Below are 21,366 nucleotides of genomic sequence, written 5' to 3'. Positions count from 1 at the left end.
AGTCAATGTCACTGAACTGTGCACGTAGAATTTTTTGAAATGCTGTATCTTTGGCTATGTGTATTTTCACCAAAAAAAAAAAAAGGCTGAGAACTCAGAGGGTTGATATGTTGTAGGGCTGTGAAGCAATGTCATAAAACAACATGTGTACTACTGTTTCATGAGAAACTATTTGTTCTGTAAGCCTTCACCTGAAGTACAATAAAAAAAAAAAGGGAAGAAAAAAAATATCCAGTGTTGGCAAGAGTGTGGAAAAATGGGCATTGTTGAATAAATGAAATCTGCGTTTTGCTTTTCTCACTTAACAGTACCCTATTTCAATATACAGATTTATCTTATTTCTTTCAATGGCTATATAGTACTTCCGTTATTTAACAAGTTTATTACTGATGAGCATGTAGGTCATTGCTGTTTATTTGTATTTATTTTTTACACTACTGCAAATAATGTTATAAATACTATACTAGGCACAATCATACACATATGTAAATATATCTTCAGGACAAAGTCCTAGAAGTAGAGTTATATCAAGGGGTGCACACATTCAAAATTTTTATAGACATTACCAAATTGTCCTCTAAAGTTATACTAATTTTCACTTTAACATAGTGTAAGTGCATGTTTCCCCATGTCCTTGATAACAAAAACACATTAAACTTTTTGATCTTTCTAAATCTGATAAATATAAAATATTATATCTTAATTTATATGTTAAAAGTTATGCATTTAAATATTGAGTGCAGCAAGCCTTTTTATGTTTAAAAGACTTTTCTGTGACCTACTTCTATGCTTTGCCTGAATTTTAATAAATTGTTAGACTTTTTCTAATTAATAGGTTTAAGAGCTCATTATTAAATATATATGCTGTTGTATTGCTAAAAAAATTCTCTATCCAGTATTTTGTTTTTCTTTTCACTTCTTTATGGAATTTTAGACACTTAGAAATTTTTTTTCAACATGGTCAAATGTATCTTTTTTTTTTTTCTTGGTTTTTGGCTTCTGGGTTTTTGCATTTTGCTGCCCCCACTCCAAGATTATAAATAAAAAAGCTCCTGCCCCCGTTTTCTCTGCTAGTACTTATATGGTTATATTTTTAACAGTTTCTATTTTTGTTCCATACAAAACATATTTTAGTGTATTAATTTACACATTTTAAAATTGTACACTTTGAGAGTTGATTTCAATAGAAAATGGCTTTAAAATGTTTAAAAATACACTGGAAAAAGGAAACTATTAAAGGAGGATGAAAAGTAAAATCTTGTGGGAAGTAGAAAATGGGACAAAAGGAAAATAAACTCGTGAAGAAATATGTAGCAGGAAGACGAGTAGAATCACAATGCACTAGACATATGCTCAGGAAGCACTGCTCCATACTCGTCAACTACTTACATAAGAGAAAAGTAATTAGGATTATATATAGTAGAATACGTAATTTGCATGTTTGAATACTGCTGTGCTTGCCTGAGACTTGAAACCACAAAAATCATTTTTAGATTATTTCAAAATATCGCACCAAGAAAACCAAACCCACTGCTGTCAAGTCAATTCCAACTCATAGGGACCCCAGAGTTTCCAAAGCTGTACATCTCTATGGAAGCAGACTGCCACATCTTTTTCCCACAGAGCCACTGGTGGTTTCGAACCGCCGATCTTTCTATTAGCGATCGCTTTAACCACTGTGCCACCAGGGCTCCTTTCAAAACACCTTAGTGTAAAAAAATATTAAACTAAAATTGACTCAATTTAAAAATAGATACATGAATATCTAAGGTAATAAAATATTAAAAATAGGTCTATTAATATATACATGTGAAAGAAGAGTTAAGACAGCAGGCTGAGACTGTTATCCTTAGAAAGATCTACCTGCAATGCTGGCATTTGCCTGGCATCTAGGAACTTGATTTTGGGAGGATGCTCATCATTTCCAGAACTGATAAGGGTGGTTCCCTGTGCCTAAACTGTAAGTACAAACAATGTGGTTTATGCTGAATACCTGATTTCCCTCTTGGAGCCCGGAGTTTTTTTTTACGTGCTAGGGAGAGGGTGCTACATGACTGACCATGGATAAAAACCTGAGCTCCTAGGCTCAGGCAACCTTCCCGGGAGACAACATTCCACACATGTTGTCACAACTCATTGCTGGAGAAATTAACTGTCCTGTATGACTCCACAGAGAGAGGAGTCTTGGAAGTCTGCACCTGGATTACTCCAGACTTCCCTGTGTGCCTTTTTCCTTTGTTGATTTGCTTTGTACCCTTTTCACTGTAATAAATCATAGACATGAGTACGACTATATGCTGAGCCCTACAGTCCTCCTAGCAAATCGCTGAACCTGAGGGTGGTCTAGGGACTCCCAACACAATTAAAAAACCCATAATGTATATTAAGCTATACAATGTTTAGATATAAAACTTAAGAGTCTCTAGAAATTTTCCACCAACTTGACCTCATAGACATATACAGAACACTCCACCCAACAGCAGCAAAATACATTCTTTTGTAACGCACATGGGACATTCTCCAGAACAGACCACAAAGCAACCTTCAATAAAATCCAAAACACTGAAATAATACAAAGAATTCTCTCTAATCACAATGCCATAAAAGTAGAAATCAATAACAGGAAGATCAAGGAAAAAAATCAATTACATGGAAAATGAATAACACTTTGCTTAAAAACAATGAGGTAATAGAAGAAATCAAAGAGGAATAAAAAACTCCTAGAATCAAATGAGAATGAAAACACATCACACCAAAACCTTTGGGACACAGCTAAGGCAGTGCTTAGAGGTCAATTTATAGCAATAACACACACATCAAAAAAGAATGGGCCAAAATCAAAAGGTTACCCTACAATGCCAACAAATAGAAAGAGAACAACAAATGAAGCCCACATCCACCAGAAGAAAGAAAAAACAATTATTAGAGCACAAATAAATGAAATAGAGAACAGAAAAACAACAGAAAAAATCAACAAGACCAAAAGTTGGTTCTTTGAAAAGATCAACAAAATCAACAAACCAAAAAACCATTGTCCAAACTCACAAAAGAAAAACAGGAAAGGAAGCAAACAATCCATATAAGAAATGAGACAGTGGGCATTACAATAGACTCAAATGAAATAAAAAGGATAAGAACAGAATACTATGAAAAAATGTACTTCAACAAATTTGAGAACTCAGAGAAAATGGACAGATTTCTAGAAACACACTACCTACCTAAACTAAACAAACTGAGACAGAAAATCTGAACATACCCATAACAAGAGAAGAGACTGAAGAGGTAATACTACTCAAACTATTTCAGAACATAGGAAAGGAAAGGATACTTCAGAATTCATTCCAGGAAGCAAGCATAACCCTGATACCAAAGACAGGCAAAGACAACACCAAAAAAGAAAATTACAGACCAGTATCTCTCATGAATATAGATGCAAAAATTCTCAACAAGATTCTAGCCAATAGAATTGAGCATCAAATCAAATAATAATAATAATACACCATGACCAAGTAGGATTCATACCAGGTATGCAAGGATATTTCAACATTAGAAAATCTATCAATGTAATCCATCACATAAATAGAATAAAAAGAACCATACGATCATCACAATCAACCCTGAAAAGGCATTTGATACAGTCCAACACACGTTCCTGATAAAAACTCTCCATAAAATAGGAATAGAGGTGGGGCCAATATGGTGGAGTAGTCAGACGCTTCCTGTGGCCCCTCTTACAACAAAGACTCGAAAAAACAAGTGAATCGATTATGTAGTAGAGCCCTGAACATCAAAGGCAAAGTTGAGAAAAAGAACCCAGTGGCAGGCGGAGGGAGAAATGGTTCGGAAGCAGTCAGGAGTTGCCCAACCTGACCTGTCAGGAGCCAGCGCCCTTCAGGCTGGAGTGGCTCGCATGCTCAGTGAGGCAAGCAATGGTACTAGGGAGGCGTTTTCCACATGAGGAGAGACCCAGCAGCAGAGAGTCTATTCGGGCATCCAGAACCAGTGAAAAGTAGCACTCAATTGGTAAGAGATAACTACTTGATTCTGGCCTACTGTGCGGATCAAAAAACAACCCCTTTGGGAAACACCTCTCTCCCATTTACCTCCCCCCTCCCCACTCTGCACCAGGTCCCCGGCTGGATTCAGCAATTGCTGAGTCCCCTGGGTGGAAGTAGCACACGTCACACACCCTGAACCATTCTCCTGGCCTTGGACCTTGGAGAGGGAACAAATTGACAAACAGGGAAAAAATAATCTGTCAGCTCCCTTAAGCCAGGACCTCAGAGTAGGCACAGTTCCTTTGCCTAGGCACAGGCATAAGGGGTCCACGGACTTTGAATGCCTTTCACCCCTGCACAGACCTGTGTGGGCCCATTTCAACAGCACAGGCCCTCATACCACAGTACAACAGGGTATATACCTGAAGTCTAACTTCAACTGTTTCAGCTATATGGTGAAGTGGCAGGTTCATGACATTTGACACTGCTCTGCCCATTAAGCAGGGTCCTCACCTACCCACATCAGGGGTCTGAGGAATGGTGGCTCCACCCATGCAACCTAGCCACTCGCCACAGGGGTCCAAGAATAAATGGTGCCCCCCAGTCCTTACAGTCAACAGCACTGGGTGCTCATAGTCCAGCTGCAAAACCCACCCACTTACGCTCTCTAGGGAACAGGGACACGTTTTCCTCCCAGACACTCGGGCAGACGTCAGCCCCCTGCCTGGCTCAATGCATGACTCCATACTGCAGCCAGATACCTGCACCTACACCAATCACCCATGCCTGTCTAGGACTGTAGGTGAGAACCTGCACCACACACTTGGTGACACTACCTGGACATCTGAGGCGAATTTGTACAAGAAACGTAAACAGACTGCTGGGCTCACATACCCAGTAACAAGCTCTAACCACCTGGTGGCAGGATGTTAGAGCTTCAAAGGCACTAATAATAAAACTAGCTCACACGAGCAGCCTATTTGGGCATATCAAAACAAAACAAGAAGCTAGGACAAAGCAAACATAAAATAAACATAAGACCTTATTGTTGGCTCAGAGGCGACAGCCAATATCAAATCACATAAAGAAGCACACCATGATGGCTTCAGCAAGCTCCCAAAATAAAGAATCAATAAATTTTCTGGAAGAAGATAATTTCTTGGAATTTTCGGAGGTAGAACACAAAACATTAATATACAGAACTCTTCAAGATATCCGGAAGGAAACCAGGCAAACCACAGACCAAGCCAAGCAACATACAGACGAAGAAATAGAGGAACTTAAAAAGATTACAGAAGAGCATAATGATAAACTTAATAGGCTACAAGAATCTACAGAGAGACAACAATCAGAAATCCAGAAGATTAACAATAAAATTTCAGAATTAGACAACTCAACAGAAAGTCATAGGAGCAGAATTAAGGCCATAGAAGTCAGAATCAGTGAGACGGAAGATAAAGCACTTGACACCAATTTATGAGGAAAAATCAGATAAAAGTATTTTTAAAAATGAAGAAACTCTAAGAATTATGTGGGACTCTATCAAGAGGAATAACCTATGAGTGACTAGAGTACCAGAAAGGGGGAGGATAACAGAAAATACAGAGAGAATTGTTGGAGATTTGTTGGCAGAAAACTTCCCTGATATCATGAAATATGAGAAGATGTCTATCCAAGATGCTCATCAAACCTGACATAAGGTAGATCCCAAAAGAAAGTCACCAAGACATATTATAATCAAACTTGCCAAAACCAAAGATAAAGAGAGAATTTTAAGAGCAGCTAAGGATAAACGAAAAATCATCTACAAAGAAGAGTCAATAAAAGTAAGCTCGGACTACTCAGCAGAAACTATGCAGGCAAGAAGGCAATGGGATGACATACATAAAGCCTTGAAAGAAAAATCATTGCCAGCCAAGAATTATATATCCAGCAAAACTGTCTCTCCAATATGATGGCGAAATTAGGACATTTCCAGATAAACAGAAGTTTAGGGAATTTGCAAAAACCAAACCAAAATTACAAGAAATACTAAAAGGAGCCCTTCGGTTAGACAATCAATAACATCAGATAACAACCCAAGACTAGAACACAGGACAGAGCAACCAGATATTAACCCAGATAGGGAAGTCACAAAAATAAATCAAAGCCAAGCACTGAAAACAGGGAAACAGAGATGTCAATATATAAAAGATGACAATATTAAAACAAAAAAGAAGGACTAAAAAATGTAGTCATAGATTTTTCATATGGAGAGGAAGTCAAGGCAATATAAAGAAATAAGACTGGTTTAAACTTAGAAAAATAGGGGTAAATATTAAGGTGACCACAAGGGAAACTAACAATCCTACACATCAAAATAAAAAACAGAAAAATACAAAGACTCAGCAAATACAAAATCAATGACAGTGAAAAAGATGAAAAGAAAATACGCAAAAACGATTCAGCACAGAAAATTAAGTGGAACAAAGAAACTGTCAACAACACACACAAAAAAAAGATATCAAAATGAAAGCACTAACATAAGTTAAAAATAAAAAATCTAAAAATGGTTTACCTTTTTAATCTTGGCCTTTTCAGCCTTTTCTTCTTTATCACATTTCTTGGCATTTCTATTAAGTTCTCTGGCAGCAAATTTCAAGTTAAATAAGTGTTATAAAACATATGTTAAGGATATTCAAAAAACCCATTTCCCCAATATGACTACCTGTAAACAAGAAATTAAAATAATAAAATTTATCAGATAAGATAATGTTATTTACACTAACTATACAAAAAGTTTTTGAGGAAACAGATCAATTTGTGCCTCTTCTACACTTGCTTTCCATTAAAAAAAAAAAAACCTTAAATTAATGGGAAGAAATATATTTATTAATTACATAAAGGGAAAAAATAGTAACTTCACAGTCAGGAAACCTGGCAGGTACCACCTTATCCAAGGTTAACAGCACCAATAAGACTTATCAACACCATTTACTGTACCTTCTGATATTTGATGCACAGAATATGGGTATGCTATCACTTCTATGGTGTTCTGCCAAAAAGATAACCTTTATCTACTCAAGAGAGAATACCAGACAAACCCAAAATGAGGGACATTCTACAATATAACTCAACAGTGTACTCTTCAAAAGAGTCAAGGCCATGAAAGACAAGAAGAGACTGAGGAACTGTCACAGGCTGGAGGAAACTGAAGGAGACATGATGACTAAATGCAATGTGGGATCATGGACTGGATATTGGAACAGAAAAAGTACATTAATGGAAAAACTGGTGAAATCCAAATAAGATATGTAGTTAATTAATAAAAGTATACCAATGTTCATTTCCTTTTCTTGATAATTATACTATGGCTATGTAAGATGTTAACATTAGGGGAAGATTAGTAAACAGTACATGAGAATTATCTGTACTATTTTTGCAACTTTTCTTTAAATCTAAAATTATTTTAAGATAAAGGGTTTTAAATTAAAAAGAAAAATAATCATTAAAGAAAAAAATAATGGGAAAAAAAGTATTACAATAAGATCACAACGAGCAATATTATTAATCTTTCATTTTCATGACATAAACAAAAATCAGTAAGTACATGTATAGTAAAATAACAAAGCAATGTAGATTATTTAAAAACCAACTGATTATGTCATGATTAAATCACTTGTTAGAAAGATTTCTATGTGTTTTCTCTCCCTTAGAAAAACGGTAACTTTTATTTTTTTACCTTATTTCTTCAGGATATGGAAGTGTTCATATGGAACTCTACAGATGTAGGATTCTTTTTTTTTTTTTTTTTTGAAAGGTGCACCTACACCATATGGTTTAAAGGGCTGAAACTTTTAGATTAATAATATCACTATCAGGAAACAAGAATGATTTATTTACCAAAGCTAAATCATAAATTAAGCCACCTTGTTCATCTCTCAGTGGCTCCATGGTTCCAACTCAGCACCTTATTTATGGATAATCAGAGAGATAAATTTGCTACCCTAAATATTTTTTCATCTATAATACGTATACCTAGAATTGTTAAGAAAATAAGTATATGTGTTGTGAATTTCTGAATAATTTTAATGGAAAGTATACTTTACATTTATAAGACTTAACAATTCAGCTAGGTGACTCAGAAGGTTACAGATCCTTTTATATATAGGACCTTTTGGGGTTTCTCAACCTTTGCACTGTTGATAATTCTTTGTTATGGGGGCCCTCCTGCATTCTAGGAAGTTTAGCAGCATCCCTGGCCTCTACTGAGTATATGCTAGTAGTACTCTCCCCTCCAGTTGTAGCAACGAAAAATGTCTCCAGGTATTGCCAAATGTCCCCTGGGGGTGGGGCAAAATCGACCCCTGTTGAGAGTCAAAATCACTGATATAGCTGAATAAAAAAAGGAATGATTTTTTACTTCCTAAATCTCTCATATAAGAATCACCGTAAACCACAAATCTATAGGAAAAAAAAATCACTACATTTAAAAGCTGAATTAACAAGCCAGTTATTTTAGATGAATTCATGAAATCAATATCTTTTCCTTACTGTTTTCTTTACAGAATTATTTCAGCTTCCCTTAAACCTGAAATTTACTATAAACTGAAAATATTCAGGACTGACTGCTGAATGCCTATGATAGACAACTCTTGTTTAGATCACGAAATAAAATATTGGCCAAAAATAAAATTAACAGGAGAACCAAACCAAACCCGTTGCCGTCTAGTCAATTCTGACTCATAGTGACCTTACAGGACAGACAAAAACTGCCCCGTAGTGTTTCTAAGGCTGTAATCTTTTTGGAAGCAGACTGCTGCAACTTTCTTCTGCAGTGTAGCTGCTGGCCTCAAACAGCTGACCTTTCAATTAGCAATGGAGCATGTAACCCACTGCACCACTGGGGCTCCCTATTAACAGGAGATAAGTTACAAAAGTCCCTTCGATACCATAAAGCCTTTTTTTTTCCCCATCTTCCTAAGAAGACATGAGCTACTTCCAGAAACATGGAAGGCTGGATATTTAGAAAACCACCACCATACGCTAGATAAACTACAAAAAATTGTCATTTTAAATGCAGAGCTTAGCTTATAAAAAGAGAAGGGAAATCTGCTAGGGACAAAACCAAAGAGGAAGAAAGAAATATTAGAAGTACTGATGTCCCTGAAACTCCCCAGTGGGCCTGCAGAAGATGAGGTGTTGGAACTAAGCTTTCCGAATAAAGCCAGGGTCCTTGAAAGCTACAACATTCGCCTTTTCGGTGGGTTAGAAAGAAAATCTATCAGCTGGCAAAAGAAGATAAGATGACTAGGTTAACTGTCTTTATGTGCCCTGGCTGGGTGTGGGGATAGAGCAAAGGCTCCCTCGAGAATTTATAAACATAGCTGTGTCTTCATGGGTGTTTGAAGTTCAAATGTATACCATTAGAATGGTTCAGGAAACCACATTCTGAAATGTTAAAGTAATCCCAAGTTGGAGAGATATCCTGAACCCAGGCATTTCAGGATTCATACAGATTTAAATGGACAGATACGTAAAACAGCAAATTAGATACAAAGCTCAGGCAAAAATCAGCAAACTGGAATATAGATCTGAATTAAGATTAGAGTGAAAAAATAAGGTTAACATGAAAGAGGATAAGAGATAAAGAGAGCAGAATAAGGAAAGGTCTGATATATTTCTAATGGGAATCTCAGAAAGACAGAAGAGATAATGTGTGAAAGGTTATGCTCAAAGAGATGATGTTCAAGAGTCTTCCATAACTGTGGACAGAAATGAAATCATTAGATTCAGGAAGCACAAAAAGTCCAAGCAGGATGAATCAAAATAAATCCATGCCTAGACATATAATAAAACTTCAGAATACCAAAGAGTAAAATAAAAATAATTGAAGTGAAAATTCAGATTACTTACAAAGGAACTACAATCAGACTACAGTAAAATTTCAAACAAAACACTGAACTTCTTAAGGATATACTTCATAAAAAACAAAATTAGGTCTGACATAGCAAAAGGCTTGGTGAGCACAGAGATTGGTAAACATATGGATAAATCCACAGAAATACTGATTGTATAAGACAATCATTATTTCAGAGATAAAAAAAAATCAGAACTAACATAATTAAAGACCATAAAAACATGTAAGACAGAAGATAGTAATAAGTTAAATGTTTTAAAATCTTTATATTATCCAGGAGAAGAATAAATATTTGGATTACCTTTAGACATTAACTGCGCATGTTGAAATGTCAAGGACACTACTAAAGAAATAGTGTGCAATTTCCAAAATAGTAGAGGGAAAAAAATAGGGTGCCTGTCTTAATAATTAGCCAAAAAGAAGCAAGCAAAAGAGAAATGGATCACAGAGGAAACAGGACAAACAGGAATAAAGAGATAAAAACACTGTAAAAATTTCAGGATGGATTAAGAGAATAATTAAACAAATTACAGCTATGCCCTTTAAACAGTCCTTTAAAACATAAAGACAGAAGTTGAATGTAAAAAAAAAAGAAAAAAGATGGTGCAGCCTTTATTACTATCAGCCAAAACAGACTATAAAAAAGCAATAACAGGATATTTTTTTAATGGGGAGCCCCGAAACTATTGTCCTGAGATAATCTTTAAACCTTAAACTAAAAATATCCCTGAAGTCTTCTTTAAACCAAACAATAGGTTAGCTCAATTAGTAAAGAATGCATGCCTTGAGCATTGGTGCTCTTTTAAAGAATTATCTGTATGGGATGAAACTGACTACACCAACTCGTAAGGTAAGATAATAAACTTAGGGGGCAGTGAATTTATGCTAATAAAGGAGAACAATTTGGAAGAGGTGAGAATGGTTGCACGACTTGAAAAATGTACCAATGTCACTGAATTGTACATGTAGAAATTGTTGAATTTGTGTATATCATCAACAACAATACAAAATTGGGGGGTCACTATAAAATGATAAAAAGTAAATTAGTTGAACAAATAATTTTAAATGTCCATGTACCTACTTACAGTGTAAAAATGGCATGGGGGAGGAATTTGACCTCCTCTTACTTCACAAGGGGGAAGGAGAATCAAGATCAACAGCCCAAAGCTGATTCCTATGAGGCGGAGGTCAGACATACCTCCTCTCTCTGACATCTTCACCAATGCTGACACCAACATCCCTCCCACAGCACTCTCTACTTCTCTGCTAGATTTTAATTCATTGCAATGGCCACAGAGAACTCACAGACAATACTCACGATTATGGGGTTTATTAGGCAAGTAACAGTTTACAATTCAGGTTGAGGAATGCTTATGATACAGCTCTTCCATCAGGACAGCCTCTTCCCAGCCATGCTGCAGGCACGCCTCTCTCTGGTCCCTCGGCCTCTGCCCTTCTCAGGCAAGTGTTACAAAGCTCTTTTAGCTCTGCCAATAAGTGCCCAGAAGCACCCTACTCCGCCAGCAAGCCTTGGCCCAAAGGCACTCAGCTTTCTCGCTCTGTAGGCCAGGAAGCCCACTGTGCCGTCTCTTGCCGGTCTCTCCTGCCACTGCTTCTCGCCATCTTCCATGTTACAGCTCTCGCTCGCTCGCTCGCTCTCTCTCGCTCTCGCTCTCGCTCTCTCTCGCTCTCTCTCTCTCTCTCTCTCTCTCTCTCTCTGTCTCGTGGTTCTAGAAGCTTCTCAGTGCAGGGATCCTAGGTCCAAAGGACACGTTCCGCTCTTGGCTCTCCTTCCTTGGTGGTGGTGGGATCCTCTCCTTCTGGCCTCTGGGATGGCTCATTTCAAGGCCAGCAGTATGGCAAAACTAACCAATCCCCTTGATAGGCCACAATTACCTTTTTGCAGAGTCCCACCCAATCATTTGGGTGAGAGTTACAAGACCATGATAGGAAAAGACACACAAAAGGGATCCATCGTACCGCACAGAGTCTCAAAAACTGTGTGTGTACGTAAATATATAAAACTGACAGAACTACAAATAAAAACTGACAACTCTGGGAGACTGTAACAAAATTCTCTTAATAACTGAAAAAACTAAGTAAAGATAGAGAAATTATGAAAAATCCTATTAATAAGCTTAATAATCACATAGAGGACTTTAGCCAATCCTGCCCCAAATAATTTGAGAATATATATCTTTTTCAAGCATATATAAGACATATGAAAATGGATCATGCACTAGGTCAAAAAGCAAATCTGAAAAAAAAAAAGATATCAGACAAAACTGCTGTCTAACCTGTGTTGTTGCTGTTAGGTGCCCTGGAGTCGGTTCTGACTCATAGCGACCCCAACTACAAGAGACCGAAACACTGCCTGGTCCTGTGCCATCCCCACAATTATTGTTCTGCTCGAGTCCATTGTTGCAGCCACTGTGTCAATCCATCTCGTTAAGGGTCTTCTTCATTTTTGCTGACCCTCTAATTTACCAAGCATGATGTCCTTCTCCAGGGACTGATCTCTTCTAATAACATGTCCAAAGAATCTAAGACACAGTCTCACCACCCTTGCTTCTAAGAAGCATTCTGGCTGTACTTCTTCCAAGACAGATTTATTTGTTCTTCTTACAGCCCACGGTATATTCAATATTCTTCACCAACACCATAATCCAAAGGTGTCAATTCTTCAGTCTTCCTTATTCCTTGTCCAGCTTTCCCATGCATATGAGGCAACTAAAAAACACCATGGCTTGAGTCAGGCACACCTTAATCTTAAAGGTGACATCTTTATATTTTAAAGAGGTCTTTTGCAGCAGATTTGTCCAATGTGATGTGTTGATTTCTTGACTGCTGCTTCCATGGGTGTTGATTGTGAATCCAAGTAAAATGAAATCCTTGACAACTTCAACCGTTTCTCCATTTATCATGCTGCTGCTTATTGATCCAGTTGTGAGGGTTTTTGTTTTATGTTGAGGTGTGATCCACACAGAAGGCTGTGGTCTTTGATCTTCATCAGTAAGTGCTTCCTCTTTACTTACAGCAAGCAGGGCAGGGCTGCATCATCTGCATAACGCAGGTTGTTAATGAGTCTTCCTCCAATCCTGATGCCCCGTTCTTCACATAGTCCAGGTTCTCGGATTATTTGCTCAGCATACAGACTGAATAAATATGGTGAAAGGATACAACCCTGAAGCACATCTTTCTTGCCTTTAAGCCATGCAGTATCCCCTTGTTCTGTTCAAACAACTGCCTCTTGATCTACGTACAGGTTCATCATGAGCACAATTAAACCCAAAACCAAACCCGTTGCCGTGAAGTCAATTTCGACTCATAGCGACCCAGAATTCCCATTCTTTGCAATGTTATCCATAATTTATGATCCACACAGCCGAATGCCTTTGCAGTCAATAAAACACAGGTAAACATCTTTCTAGTATTCTCTGCTTTCAGCCAAGATCCATCTGATATCAGCAATGATATCCCTCATTCTACCTCCTCTTCTGCAGCCGGCTTGGATTTCTGGCAGTTCCCTGTCAATGTACTGCTGCAACTGTTTTTGAGTGATCTTCAGCAAAATTTTACTTGTGTGTAATATTAATGATATTGTTCGATAATTTCCACATTCGGTTGGATCACCTTTCTTTGGAATAGGCATAAATATGATCTCTTACATTTGGTTGGCCAGGTAGCTGTCTTCCAAATTTCTTGGCATAGATGACTGAGCACTGCCAGTGCTGCATCCATTTGCTGAAACATCTCAATTGGTATTTCGTCAACTCCTGGAACCCTGTTTCTCGCCAATGTCTTCAGTGCAGCTTGGACTTCTTCCTTCAGTACCGTTGGTTCCTGATCATCTGCTAACTCCTTAAATGACTGAATGTCGACCAATTCTTTTTGGTACAATGGCTCTGTGTATTTCTTCCATCTTCTTTTGATGCTTTCTGCGTCATTCAGTATTTTGCCCATAGAATCCTTCAATGTTGCAACTCGAGGCCTGAATTTTTATTTCAGTTCTTTCAGTTTGAGAAATGCTGAGCGTGTTTTTCCTTTTTGGTTTTCTAAATCTAGGTTTTTCCACGTCATTATAATACTTTGTCTTCTTCAGCTGCCCTTTCAAATTTTCTGTTCAGCTCTTTTACGTCACCATTTCTTCTGTTCGTTTTAGCTACCTGACATTCAAGAGCACGTTTCAGAGTCTCTGTTGACATTGATTTTTGTATTTTCTTTCTTTCCTGTCTTTTTAATGACCTCTTGTTTTCTTCACGTATTTATGTCATTCCACAACTCGTCTGGTATTTGGTCATTAGTGTTCAACGCATCAAAGCTATTTTTAACTGTAGAGATGTATAAAAATAAACATCATATGAAAAAACTGCCAATAAACTGGAAATCTTAGACAAAATGGACAATCCTAGAACAATATTACTGGAATGGACTCAAAAAGCAATATAAAATCTGAATAATCTTAAATTTCTTATTCAACATTTGAAAACATTTTAACATCATACATATATACATGCATTCATAAAATAAGAACAGGCTCAGGCCCAGATTATTTTATTGGTACATTATGTTGTTCTTGTTAGGTGCCATCAACTTGGTTCTGACTCATAGTGACCCTATGTACAACAGAACAAAGCACCACCTGGTCCTGCGCCATCCTCACAAACACAACGATTGAGCCCATTGTTGCAGCCACTGCGTCAATCCCTCTCATTGAGGGTCTTCCTCTTTTTCACTAACCCTCCACCTTACCAAGCTTGATGTCCTTCTCCAGGGACTGATCCTGCCTGATAATACATTCAAAGTATGTGAGACTAAATCTCATCATACTCGCTTCTAAGGAGCACTCTGGCGGTACTTCTTCCAAGACAGATTTGTTCATTCTTCTGGAAGTCCACAGTGTTAGTACTCCTCAAAACTGTCAAGGTCATCAAAAACAAGGAAAGTCTGAGAAACTGTTACAATCAAGAGGAGCCTATGGACACATGACAAAATGTAATGTGATATCAAATTTTCTCTATTTATCATGATGTTGCTTATTAATTCAGTTGTGAGGATTTTTGTTTTATGTTGAGGTGTAATTCATACTATAGGCTGTAGTCTTTGATTTTCATCAATAAGTGCTTCAAATCTTCTTCACTTTCAGCAAGCAAGGTTGTGTCATCTGCATAATGAAGGTTAATGCATCTTCCTCCAATCCTGATATCCCGTTCTTCTTCTTATAGTCCAGCTTCTCAGATCATTTGCTCAGCATACAGTCTGAATAAGTATGGTGAAATGATACCGCCCTGACACACACCTTTCCACTTTCATCATTTAAAAAAAGGGCAATTCCCATCTTATACAAATGCTTCCAAAAACAGAAAAAAGTAATACTTATAAACTTTGATACACAAACGAAAAAAGAGTAGTATGTGAATGAACAATTACAGGCCAAACTTCTTAAGAAACGAGATGCAAAACCATCAGCAAATACAACCATTCAACACATTAAAAATACTTCATAACCATGATGAGATTGTTCTAGGAATGACAGGATGGCATAACACTAAAAACATCATCCATCAATTTCGGAAAGATGACAGCATGAGCAGGTATAAGATTCCGATCATCCCACACAAACACCAATTAAAGCGACTAGAAATCTCTACTCAGCTCTATTTTTGTTGTTGCTGTTAGCTGCTATAAAGTCAGCTCTGACTCATAGTGACCTTAAGTATAGCAGAATGAAATGTTGCCTGGTCCTAGGCCATCATCATGATCACTGGTATGTCTGAGTCCATGGCTGTGGCTATTGTCTCAAGCCATTTCATTGAGGGTTTCCTCATTTCTGCTGACCCTCTACTTTACCAAACATGATATCCTTTTCTAGTGATTGCTATCCAGACTTCTAAGGAGCATTGTGGTTGTATTTCTTCTAAAACTGATTTGTTTGTTCTGGTGGTCCACTGTGTATTCAATATTCTTCACCAACACCGCAATTCAAAGTCATCAACTTTTCTTCTGTTTTCCTTGTTCATTGCCCAGCTTTTACATGCATATAAGCTGAATGAAAACATCACAGCTTGGGTCAGGCGCACCTTAGTCATCAAAGTGACAACTTTGCTTTTTTAAAACTTTGAGGAGGTCCTCTGTAGCAGATCTGTCCAATAATATATGTTGTTTGATTTCTTGACTGCTGCTTCCATGGCCGTTGATTGTGGATCCAAGTACAACAAAACGGTTGAGAACTTCAATTTTTTCTCCATCTATCATGATGTTGTTTATCAATCCAGTTGTAAGGATTTTAGTTTTCTTCGCATTCAGGCATAATCCGTAATTAAGGCCATAGTCTTTGACCTTGGTGAGTAAGTGTACAAAGAAGTCCTCCTTTTTGGCAAGCAAGGTTGCGTCATCTGCATATCACAGGTTGTCTTCCTACAGTCCTGATGCCATATTCTTCTACATACAGTGCAGCTTCACAGATTATTTGTTCAGCATACAGATTGAATAAGGGGAAACGATATAACCCTGCCAAACACCTTTTTCAATTTTAAACTACACATTATACCCTTGTTCTGTTCGAATGACTGCTTCTTGATCAGTGTACAGGTTCTGTATGAGTACAATTAAGTGTTCAGAAACTCCTGTTTTTTCTAATGTTATCCATAATTTGTTATGATCCACACAATCAAATGCCTTCATGTAGCTGACACAACACAAATAAATATCTTTCTGGTATTCTCTACTTTCAGCCAAGATCCATCTGACATCAGCAATAATATCCTATATTCCATGTCTTCTGAATGATCTGGCTTCATCTTCTGGCACTTCCCTATTGATATACAGCTGCAGTCATTTTTTAATTATCTTCAACAAAACTTTACTAGCACGTGAATTAATGATATTGTTTGATAATTTTCACATTCCATTTGGTTGCCATTCTCTAGAATGAGAATAAATATGGATCTCTTTCAGTTGGTTGGCCAGGTACCTGTCTTCAAAATTTCTTGACATAGATGAGTAAGTATTCCCAGCATTGCATCCATTTGTTGAACCATCTTAATCGGTATTCCATTAACTCCTCGAGCCTTGTTTTTGCCAATGCCTTCAGTACAGTCTGAAGTTCTCCCTTCAGTACCAGCAGTTCTTGCTCATATGCAACCTCCTAAAATGGTTAAACATGGACCAATTCTTGCTTGTACAGTGATTCTGTGGACTCCTTTCATCTTCTTTTGATGCTTCCTGTATCATTCAATTTTTTGCCCATACAATACATCAGTAATGTAACTTAAAGCTTGAATTTTCTCTTTTCGTTCTTTCAGGTTGAAAAATGCTGATCATATTCTTCCCTTTTGGTTTTCTAACTCCAGGTCTTTTCACATTTTATCATAATACTGTACTTTGCTGCAAAATAAAGCAAGATAAAGATGAATTTTAAACAGCAGGAAAATGTGTTTTTCCACTGTCTTCGTCCTTCCACTTCCCAGTGCAGCAGACAGCTGAAATAGTATACCAGCTGACCCAAGGCTCTCCTGCACACAAGTAAGGTCCCCCTATCTCTGGCTCTGAAGTAACCAGGACAGATCTTGCTGGCATATGGTTCAGTGTGTATGTTCTGACGAGTGTTTGAGTGTCCTGAAAGAAACTTCAGTCTGGCCTAAATAAGAATTCTCACATGTGAGCAAAAACCAAAGGTTGTGCTCTCCTGAGAATTTCCCATACTCAGAAAGGGGCCCCAATCTCTAGAGCTGAGTGAATAGCACAGTTTCTTCAGGCAGACTGATCAGTGTGTCTGTTATTTTCAGTCTGGAAGATCCCTGAAGGACTGAAAGCTTGTTGTGGTTGAATCAGAGCTTTCTCAGGGCAGGGGAGGGAACAGTGAGTAAAGACTGAAAACCATAACTGTCTAAGAGTTTTTTGCAGAAATGAGCACTTTTCGGGGTTTCAAGAAAGCTAACCCATTGTAATACTCTAATGTCCAAGTTTCAATGACAAAAAATATAAGGCACACAAAGAAACTGTAAATAATGGCCCATTCAAAAGAACAAGATGAATGGAGAGAACTTATCTCTATGGATGCCCAGATAATAGACAGATTGGAAAAATTTAAAAGAACAATATACAACACGCTCAAAGTATTAAAGGAAAACACAAAGAACTAAAACAATCAGAAAAACGATACATGACCAAAATCAAATTATAAAGAGTAAGAAACTATTAAAGGAAGCCAAATAGAAATACTGGAGATGAGAGAAACAATAAATGAAAAGTTCATTGGACGGACTCAACAATGCATGTGAGCTGGAATAAGAAATAATCAGCAACCACAAGGATAAGGTAATTGAACATATTAAGTCTGAACGGCAACAAGATTAAATAATCAAGATAGCTGAGCATAGCCTAATGGAACAATGTGGTACCATCAAGAAAATTAACATGCATCATGGAAATCACAGAAGGAAGAGAGAGAGAGTAAGCCACAGAAGGATATTTGAAGAAATTATGGCAAAATACTTTGCAAATCTGATGAAGGACATTAATCTAGAAATCCAAGAAGTACAGAGAACTCCAAATAAGATAAACCCCAAAAGATCCACACTAAGACATATTCTAATCAAGCTCTTGAAAACAAAAGAAAAAAAAAATCCTGAAAGCAGCAAGAAAATAGCAAATTGTATCATACAAAGGATCATCAATAAGATTAAGTACTGATTTTCTCCTCAGAAATACTGGCAACCACAAAGCAACAGAATGACATATTTAAAATGCTGAAAGGAAAGAAATGTCAATCAAGAATTCTATATCCAGCAAAACTGTCCTTCAAGAAAGAGGGAGAGAGACTCCGGCAAGATGGCGCTCTAGGCAGAAGCACCACGCCGTCCCTCCACAACAAAGATCCGAAAAACAAGCCAGAGAATCAACAATCCTGAAACCCTAGAACATCAAATGAAGAGATAAAGAACTCAGCCGAACACCAAACGGAGTAAGAATACTGAAAGAGAACAGAGAGCGAGGAGAGATTCATGCAGAGATCCCCTACCAGCTAAAGCAGCGCGGATCCACCATCTTCGACTCCTATCGGAGACCAGAAAACGGGTATGAGAGAGCAGCCTCACGGAGCATCCAGAGGGAGACAAAACAGCTGGTAATTTGCAGTGTGCGCTTTCCCACCCCCAACCCCTCTTCGCCTGGCTGGGGCTCTCCTGCTTCCCGGGTCCAAGGTCTTTTGGCTGGGGGGCGCCAGCTGCTTGGATTCTGCGCGCCCGGGCGGGCGGCTCTCTGGGTGCCGTTTGTAGGCTGCAGGTGTTGCTTTATTTTTTTCCCCTTTTTCCTTTTTCTGCTTCTTTTGGATTCTCTCTTGCTACTCGCTGCCTCCCCCCTCCTTTTGCTCGGGTGCCTGGCTCCGAGCGCTGTCTTTGCCCCTTCCTGCGGGGCTGTGGGGCTACTTTCGGGTGTGCGGCTACTTACAGGTCTGGGCTGCCGCACGGGTTAGAACCTGGGGCCTTTGTTCATTTGCTCCTCTGCCTCCCGGGGCCACAGGCTTTTGACCCAGGGCTTCCAGCTGCTTGGATTCCGCGCGCCCGGGCAGGCGGCTCTCTGGATGCCGTTTGTAGGCTGCAGGTGTTGCTTTATTTTTTTCCCCTTTTTCCTTTTTCTGCTTCTTTTGGATTCTCTCTTGCTACTCGCTGCCTCCCCCCTCCTTTTGCTCGGGTGCCTGACTCCGAGAGCCGTCTTTGCCCTTTCCTACAGGGCTGTGGGGCTACGTTTGGGCGTGCGACTGCTTCCAGGTCTGGGCTGCTGTGCTGATTAGATCCTGGGGCCTTTGTTCGTTTGCTCCTCTGCTTCCCAGGGCCGCAGGCTCTTGACCCACGGCTGCCGGCTGCTTGGATTCCGCGTGCCCATGCGGGCGGCTCTCTGGGGGCCGTTTGTTGGTTGCTGGTGTTGCTTTTTTTGCTTCTTTTGGTTTCTCGCTTGCCTCTCGCTGCCTCCCCCTCCTTTTGCTCGGGTGCCTGGCTCTGAGCGCCATCTTTGCCCTTTCCTGCGGGGCTGTGGGGCTACATTCGGGTGTACGGCCGCTTCCAGGTCTGGGCTGCCGCGTGGGTGAGAACCCGGGGCCTTTGTTCGTTTGCTCCTCTGCCTCCCGGGGCCACAGGCTCTTGACCCAGGGCTGCCAGCTGCTTGGATTCCACGCGCCCAGGCGGGCGGCTCTCTAGATGTCGTTTGTAGGCTGCAGGTGTTGCCTTTTTTTTTTTTTTCCTTTTTTTCCTTTTTTCTTTTTCTGCTTCTTTTGGATTCTCGCTTGCCACTCGCTGCCTCCCCGCTCCTTTTGCTTGGGTGCCTGACTCCGAGCACCGTCTTTGCCCTTTTCTGCGGGGCTGTGGGGCTACATTTGGGCATGTGGCTGCTTCCAGGTCTGGGCTGTAGCGCTGGTGAGATCCCGGGGCCTTTGTTTGTTTGCTCCTCTGCTTCCCGGGGCCGCAGGCTCTTGACCCACGGCTGCCGGTTGCTTGGATTCCGCGTGCCCGTGCGTGCGGCTCTCTGGGTGCCATTTGTTGGCTGCTGGTGTTGCTTTTTCTGCTTCTTTTGGTTTCTCGCTTGCCTCTCGCTCCCCCCCCTCCTTTTGCTCGGGTGTCTGGTTCAAAGCGCTGTCTTTGCCCTTTCCTGCAGGGCTGTGGGGATATGTTTCGGCGTGCGGCTGCTCCCAGATCTGGGCTGCTGCGCTGGTGAGATCCCAGGGCCTTTGTTCGTTTGCTCCTCTACTTCCCGCGGCCGCAGTCTCTTCACCGGGGGCTGCCGGCTGCTTGGATTCTGGCGGCTCTCTGGATGTCATCTGTTGGCAGCCGGTGCTTTTTTTTTTTTTTCGTTGTTCTCCTGCTTCTCTCGGTTTCTCCCTTGCCTCTCGCCGCTTCCCCTTCCTTTCACTCGGGTGCCTGGCTCCGTGCACCCTACTTGCTCCTTCCTGAGGGTCCCCAGAGCGCAGGCAATTTGTGACATACGCTTTCCCACTCTCCACCCTTCTTCACTCACACTCGGTCTCCTCTGTTTCCCACAGACACAGTCGCTTGCCCAGAAACACCAACCCACACTGGCTGGCTCTCTGAGTGCCATTCGTTGACTGCTGGTGTAGCCTTTTTTTTTTTTTTTGATTAGTTTTGTTTTCTTCTCCCTCTTTTTCCGTTTTGTCTTTCTTCATTGCTCAATTTCTCGTCTCTCTCTTTCTTCCTTCTCTTTCTGATCCCTGAATACCAGGCGTTGTATGCCTCTGCGTCTTCTGACCAGGCTGTGCTGTGAAACCTGGGACCGAATTCCCCAGACCTCATAACTGCATCGCTGGGATCCCTGGGAACTTTGAGTTCTTTAACTTTTCTGATTTTTATTTGTTCATTCTTTTCTTTCTCTTACCCCTTCTGTTTTTCTCCATTCCATAGTCTCTCATCTGTCCATTCCAACGAAAACTTTCCTAGCATTCTTTTATGTTTGTATGTT

The 21,366-nt window shown here is 39.6% G+C and overlaps 1 protein-coding gene across 1 annotated transcript in view; it reads right to left on the bottom strand.

Moving 5' to 3' along the window:
- The window catches only part of LOC101345210 (charged multivesicular body protein 1b-2), an 85,553-nt gene that overhangs the window by 28,272 nt on the left and 35,915 nt on the right, over positions 1-21,366 (bottom strand). Inside the window, exon 2 of the mRNA XM_004378886.2 lies at positions 6,556-6,653. Within this exon, the coding sequence (XP_004378943.2) occupies positions 6,556-6,653 (98 nt within the window). The remainder of the gene's footprint in view (positions 1-6,555; positions 6,654-21,366) is intronic.

This window comes from Trichechus manatus, unplaced genomic scaffold (assembly GCF_000243295.1).
Source record: "Trichechus manatus latirostris isolate Lorelei unplaced genomic scaffold, TriManLat1.0 scaffold00060, whole genome shotgun sequence".
NCBI classification, from domain to species: Eukaryota; Metazoa; Chordata; class Mammalia; order Sirenia; family Trichechidae; genus Trichechus; species Trichechus manatus.
This window is presented reverse-complemented; position numbering and strand designations above follow the sequence as displayed.